Source organism: Lipotes vexillifer, unplaced genomic scaffold (genome assembly GCF_000442215.2).
Source record: "Lipotes vexillifer unplaced genomic scaffold, Lipotes_vexillifer_v1.1 scaffold670, whole genome shotgun sequence".
NCBI lineage: Eukaryota > Metazoa > Chordata > Mammalia > Artiodactyla > Lipotidae > Lipotes > Lipotes vexillifer.
Window position 1 is genome coordinate 1,322,854 of NW_006778108.1, and position 7,220 is coordinate 1,330,073.

Genomic DNA, 7,220 nt, shown 5'->3' on the forward strand with positions numbered 1-7,220 from the left:
GGGGGCGGGGGGCGGGGTGTCGCTCCCCATCTTACCCGTGGGTCTATCCTCACTTGGAGGGTTCTCTCCCCATCTCGCGGGGAGGTCCCTCCTCACCGGGGGTCTCTCCCCGCCCCGGTGCAGCCTCACCTTGGGGTCGCGCTCGTAGTAGTGCTGCTGCGTGCGGATCCAGCGGCCCACGAGGTGGTCTCGCACCGTGTGCGCCAGCGCCAGGTAGTAGTCGCGGCGCGTGGCCACGTTGCGGTCCTTGACGAGCGTGAAGTGCAGGTGCCGGTTGAAGCTCTTCCGCACCTCGGCCACGTCGCCCAGCCCCGCCAGCCCGCGCACGCTGATCTGCTTCCGCCTCTCGCCGTCCGTCAGCGGCTTCGCCATCGCGCCGGCAGTTCGAGCAGGACGAGGAGGAGGAGGGCAAGATAAGCCGCGGGGACAAGCCCGCACGTAAGATGCTGCAGCTTCGCCGGCTGCCAGGCCGCGCCTGCGCACTGCGCTGCGGCGGCGAGGAAGGGAGGTGCCGAGGGTGCGCCTGCGCGCTGCGCCGGACCGCGTGAGGGGCGGGGCCTGAGGGAGGGCGGGGTCGCACGGTGGGAGGGGCCTCCTGGAGGGGCCGCGGACCTACCTCTGTTTGAAGGAGTATTGCTGAGTTTCTCAACTTCCAGAGCTGAGGATGAGGTCCTGGGCTTATGGCCCATTCCTGCCAGCAACACTCTTCATGTCCACTCCCTGAGACGGTGTCTCCTCCTGCTTGTCCCCCTCCCTAAAGCTGCTCACCTGGTTCCTACCTGCAGGTCCTCATCTGGGGCCCTCTTGCTCACTCTCACCAGCAACCCCCCAGTCTACACCCACTAGCACCACCGCTGCTGTTCCCCAGGGCCGTCTTCAGGTCCCCGGCTTCAGTGTTGCTCCCACTGCTCCTCCCTGATCCTATCTTGGCCTCTGGGGTCTCTGCATCAAGGAGAGTCCTCACAAGTTGGTTTAACATTGAAAAACTGGCAGTATTCACTGAAGCTAAACAAACACCTACCTCTGACCCAGCAACTCTAGTCCAAAGAAAATACCCAACAGGAATGAATGCTTATACCAACCAAAAGGCATGTACAGAAATGCTCATAGTATTCAAATATTCAGAACAGTCCCAAACTGGAAACCACGCAAATGCCCACCAATGCTGGACTGATAAATACTGTGGCATATTCCCACAGTTGCACAGTCCCCAGCCATGAGAATGATAGACCACATCCAATACGCAAACGAACAGTGCTGAGTGAGAGTAGGCAGCGCTAAAGAGCACAGCCTGAAGGATCCCACTCCCGTGAGTTTCTAAGACTGGCCAATCTCTGGGCCTGCAGACCTAGGATGGTGCTGAGCGTTAGAGGTGGACATAGCTGGCAGGGAGGGGTGGGCAGGGAGGGGGAGTGGGTGAATCCGTGGCATCTGGAAAAGCTCTGATTACATGTGGTGTGCAAGCTCATCACTGCACACATGGGAGCTACCCCATGTGGGGAGTGTCTGTGGGTGTGGTCCTGGGGCAGGGCCCAGGGTGGGGGGGTCACAGGTGCGGCCCAGGGCCTTCCACCATCTTTCTCCACAGCTCATCCTGTTTCCTTGCCCTCCCTCCACACCCAATAGGGCTCCAGATCCTTCTTTAAGCCAAAGCCTTCCTGCTTGCTCACAGACCCAGTGCCAATAACATCAGGCCTGGTGGGCCTGCCTTCTCTCCCAAGCTCCCAAGGACTCTCTCTCAGGAGCCGGTCCTCCAAGATGAAGTCTGGGTCCTCCAGCCATTTTATTCCCTATGTATCTAGGCCATCCTTAGCTGCTCTTTTGGGTCCTCTTGCTGGGATTCCTGTGGTAGTTTCCTCATGGGCTCCCCTGCCTCCCAGACACTCCCCAGAATCATCCTACCCAGGCTACAGACTGCACAGCCCATCAGCAGAGGGCTGAGCCCAGCACAGCTCCTGCAAACCACAACCCCAGCCAGGTAAGCTTGGTAAACCAGCCTCATCCCCTCCCTAGCAGGTCTTCAGGCTGGGCCTGGGGGACTTGAGGGGACAGGTTAAGGCAGACACCCGACTGCAGCGGGCAGGCATTCTCATGTGTCCTATCCCAAAGGGACCAGGCAGAAGGGGAAGTGGTCAGAGATGGAGACAGTGAGAGAGTTGGGGGTGGGGAGAGAGAAGGAGCCCCCGAACTGTGGAGCCTGTGGGGCTGTGAGGGGCGGTGAAGGACACACAACCAACATCCACAGGCCTCCCTGGTCTGGATCTTGCCCTCTGCAGCCCTCACCCCTGGGGAGTCCCTCACTGAAGGGGCGGATTTGCAGTGAAGGTCCTGCCGCCTGGTTTCGAGCTGCATCTCGGGGGGCTGCCTCTGCCCACCCACAGCCCAGGCTGGCCTACCACCTGTTTTTATATGGCCCTCAAGTTAGGAATGCTGTCTACGTTTTTATTTTTTATTTTTTTAATAAATTTATTTATTTTATTTATTTACTTTTGGCTGCATTGGGTCTTTGTTGCTCCATGCAGGCTCTCTCTAGTTGTGGCGAGCAGGGGCTATTCTTCGTTGTGGTGTGCGGGCTTCTCATTGTGGTGGCTTCTCTTGTTGCAGAGCAAGGGCTCTAGGCGCACGGGCTCAGTAGTTGTGGCTCGTGGGCTCTAGAGCACAGGCTCAGTAGTTGTGGCACACGGGCTTAGCTGCTCCATGGCATGTGGGATCTTCCCAGACCAGGGCTCAAGCCCGTATCCCCTGCATTGGCAGGTGGATTCTTAACCACTGTGCCACCAGGGAAGCCCTACATTTTTAAATGATTGAAACAAGTGAAAAGAAGAATAATTTATGATGTACAAAAATTACATGAAATCCAAATTTCAGTGTCTACAAATACAGCTACACTCATTCCTTTATATTTCCCCTAGGGCTGCTTTCACACATCCACGGCAGAGCTGAGCATCGTGACAGAGACTGTATGGCCTGAATCTTCCCCTTACAGAGGGTGCTGCCCCTGACCTGGAGTGTACACTCCTGGGGGAGGGCCCCATGTCCCCAGCACTGCCTCACACTCGCAGGCCCCATGAATGTACCCCGAATAGAGCGAATCCCCATGGTTCTATGTGCTGCATTCCAGGCGAGGGTGGACTGAGGCATGGGAGGTGGCTGGCCTGGGCAGAATTCTTGAAGCCTCTTTAAAATTCACTAGATCACATTGGGAAAACGCACATTAAAACCCCAGCAGGCAGCAGGACTTACCTGCTACAAACAATGGTCAACATGAAAGCGACCGACAGGGACTTCCCTCGTGGCCCAGTGGTAAAGAATCTGCCTTCCAATGCAGGGGACGGAGGTTTGATCCCTGGTCAGGGAAGTAAGATCCCACATGCCACGTGGCAACTAAGCCCGTGTGCCACAACTGCTGAGCTCGCACGCCTCAATGAGAGAGCCTGCATGCTGCAAACTACAGAGTCCACACGCTCTGGAACCCGTGCGCCACACTAGAGAGAAGCCCGCGCGCCGCAGGGAAGAGCCCGCATGCCGCAAGGAAAGATCCTGTGTGCCTCAATGAAGATCCCGCGTGCCACAACTAAGACCCAATGCAGCCAAAAATTAAATAAATAAATAAATGCTCTTTAAAAAAAAAAAAGCAGCCTTTAAAAAAAAGAAAGAGGGCTTCCCTGGTGGCGCAGTGCTTGAGAGTCCGCCTGCCGATGCAGGAGACGCGGGTTCGTGCCCCGTTTCGGGAAGATCCCACATGCCGCGGAGCGGCTGGGCCCGTGAGCCATGGCCACTGAGCCTGCGCGTCCGGAGCCTGTGCTCCGCAAATGGGAGAGGCCACAACAGTGAGAGGCCCGCATAACGCAAGAAAAAAAAAAAAAAAGAAAGAAAAAAAGAAAGTGACCAACAGCACAGAGTGGTGGTGAGGCGGTGTAGTGCTGCTCAAGGGAGTGTAACCATTACAGCCACATTGGAAACAGTGTGGCAGTTTCTTAGAATAAAATAGTCAATAGTTAAACATACACTTACTATGTGGCCCAGCCATTCTACTTTTAGGTATTCATCCAAGATAAATAAAAACCTATGCCCACAAAACAACTTGTGTGAGGATGTTCACAGGAGCCTTATCACTAATGCCCCAAACTGGAAACAGCCCAGGTGACTATCAACAGGAAAGTGAAGAAACAAAGTAAGATATTGAAATAGTGGAATACTAACTCAACCATAAAAAGGAATGACACCGGTGAATCTCACAAACACTATGCCAAGTGGAAGGCCAGACACAAAAGAGCACATATTGTACAATTTCATTGATATGAAGTTCCAGAATTGGCAAAAGTAATGTGTTGTGATGGAATTCAGAACAGTCCCCCAGGGGCCAAGGGTAGGGGGATTGTCTGGGGAGTTTCTGGGGTGACAGAATAGGGATATGGGCTATATGAATGTATCTGTCACAGTGGTTTGAACTCTATTCTTAAGATCTGTGCATTTTACTATATGAAAATACCTCTATAAAGATATTCTTTAAAAAAAAAAAACTCACTAGGTCAGAAGTAAAAGCTAGAAAGAGCTTAAGTACCAAAAACAGCCTCCATCAAACAGGAAGCCTTTACAAATCCAAGCCTCTAGGAAGCAACACTGAGTTCCTCCTGAGACTCATTTTGTGCAGAGACATTCCAGCTGAAGCTTTGAGCTGAGTATGAAGAGTCCATCCAAGAGAGAAGTGAAGGAAGTCTTCTTGCTGAAAGCCTATTTGCACTGCTAACCCAGGACACTGACCTTCCCTCTCTGCCCCCCAAATTTCCTGTGGAGCCAAATATCCTCTTGTTTTCCCAGTGGGAGTTCCTGGTAGGACTCCACCCAAACCCAACAGCAAGAAATATCTTTCCATTTATTTGTGTTTTCTTCAATTTCTTTCATCAGTGTCGTATAGTTTGCAGTGTACAAGTCTTTCAAAAGCTTCTGCACAGCAAAGGAAACCATCAACAAAATGAAAAGGCAACCTACTGAATGGGAGAAAATATTTGCAAATCACATATCTGATAAGGGGTTAATATTTAAATACATAAAGAACTCATACAACTCAATAGCAAAGCAAAAGCAAAAACAAAAACGAAACAAACAACCTGATTAAAAAATGAGCAGAGAATCTGAATAGACAATTTCCCAAAGAAGACATACAGATGGCCAAGTACATGAAAAGACAAGTGTTGGCAAGGATGTGAAGAAAAGGGAATCATGTGCACTGTTGGTGGGAATGTGCAGCCACTATGGAAAACAGTATGGAGATTCCTCAAAAAACTAAAAAGAAGGACTTCCCTCGTGGTCCAGTGGCTAAGACTCCACGTTCCCAGTGCAGGGGTCCTGGGTTCGATCTCTGATCAGGGAACTAGATCCCTCATGTCCCAACTAAGAGTTTGCATGCCTCAACGAAGATCCTACATGCAGGAACTAAGACCTGGCACAAAAAATAGAACTACCATTTGAACCAGCAATTCCACTCCTCAGTATTTATCCAAAGAAAACAAAAACACTAATTCAAAGATATATGCACCCCTATGTTCATTGCAGCATTATTCATAATAGCCAAGATATGGAAACATCCTAAGTGTCCATTGATGGATGAATGGATAAAGATGTGGTATATGTATACAAGGAAATACTGCTCAGCCATAAAAAAGAAGGGACTCTTGCCATTTGCAACAACATGGATGGACCTAGAGGATGTTATGTAAGTGAAATAAGTCAGACAGAGAAAGACAAATACTGTATGATTTCACTTGTATGTGGAATCTAAAAAACGAAACAGACAAACAAACCAGAAAACCAAGCTCATAGATACAGAGAACAGATTGGTGGCTGCCAGAGGTGAGGGGTGGGGGTGGGTGAGATGGGTGAAGGGAGTCAAGAGGTACAAACTTCCAGTTATAAAATAATAAGTCCTGGGGATGTAATGTACAGCATGGTGACTATAGTTAATAATACTGTATTGCATATTTGAAAGTTGCTAAGAGTGTAGATCTTAAAGTTGTCATCACAAGAAAAAAAAAGGAAAAAATTTTGTAACTATGTAAGGTGGTGGATGGTAACTAGACTTGTGATCATTTCACAATGTATACAAGTATTGCATCATTATGTTGTACATTTGAAACGAATACAGTGTTATATGTCAATTAAATTAAAAATGAATGAATTAAGTTAAAGAAATCAATTTTTAAAAAAGCCTAAGAGTTGAAAAAGGAAGAAAGGATCTTGTGCTTTCAGACTGGAACAAAATGATAAGATGTGGTTAAGCATAAGGGGAACTTTCTGCAGGGAAACCTACTGTTTTAGGCAGCTCCCTTCCCAGAGTTCCAGTCCAGTTTTTAAGCTGCTTTACTGAGATGTAACTCACATACTATAAGTTACCCACTTAAAGAGCCTGATTCAATAGTGTTTAGTAGTGTTTAGTATTTTTAGAGTTGTACAACCATCACCATAATCTAAATTTAGAACCCTCTCATCACCCCCCAATACCCTGCATCCCCCCCCCCCAATTAGCAGCTACTCCCAGTTCTCCCCCATCCCCACCCAGAGCCCCAGGCGACCACCAGTCTGCTTGTTGTCTTTATGGATTTTGCTTCTTCTGGACATTTTCTGTAAATAGAATCAGGCAGTATGTGATCTTTTGTGTCTGGCTTCTTTCACTTGACCTAATGTTTTCAAGGTTCATCCATGTTATAGATTATGTCATTTTTACTGCCAAATAATATTCCAATACATAGAGAGTCATTTAAAAAAATCATTAGAAATCTCTTCCTCCCCAGAAAGCTGAAAACCCTGGTTTATATTCCCCTCTCTCCTTGTTGCTTTAGAACAAGTCCCTGCATGCCTCTGAGCTCTGGCATTCTCATGTGCAAACCCATTTGATCCTGAGCTGTCCTCTGGGTGGGTCTGGAAAACCCCCAGCCATATGTGCTGAGCACCTCGAGCCCTGGAAGTTATGTTTGGAGCCATCCCACTGCCTGTGTTCTGTGCCACAAGCATGCAGCTCTGGCGCTCTCCTGACCTTCAGAGAGCCCTCTGGAGAGAATACCTTATAGGGGGATAACTGCTTCTGAGCCACATCGATCTTGAGGCAGACACTAAGGTTTACAGGACTGCAGTTAAGCTCTTAGACACAAACCTCTACCTGCCAATCAATGACACAGAAAAGCAAGACATCAGGGACTGTCAAAATGATAGAGGCTGTCAGA

At 49.3% G+C, this 7,220-nt stretch overlaps 1 protein-coding gene across 1 annotated transcript in view; it reads right to left on the reverse strand.

Moving 5' to 3' along the window:
• The window catches only part of PYGB (glycogen phosphorylase B), a 54,716-nt gene extending 54,341 nt beyond the window's left edge, over nt 1-375 (reverse strand). The window contains 1 exon segment of the mRNA XM_007472187.1: nt 130-375. Within this exon segment, the coding sequence (XP_007472249.1) occupies nt 130-372 (243 nt within the window). The 5' untranslated portion in view covers nt 373-375.
• Between the last annotated feature and the right edge of the window lie 6,845 nt (nt 376-7,220).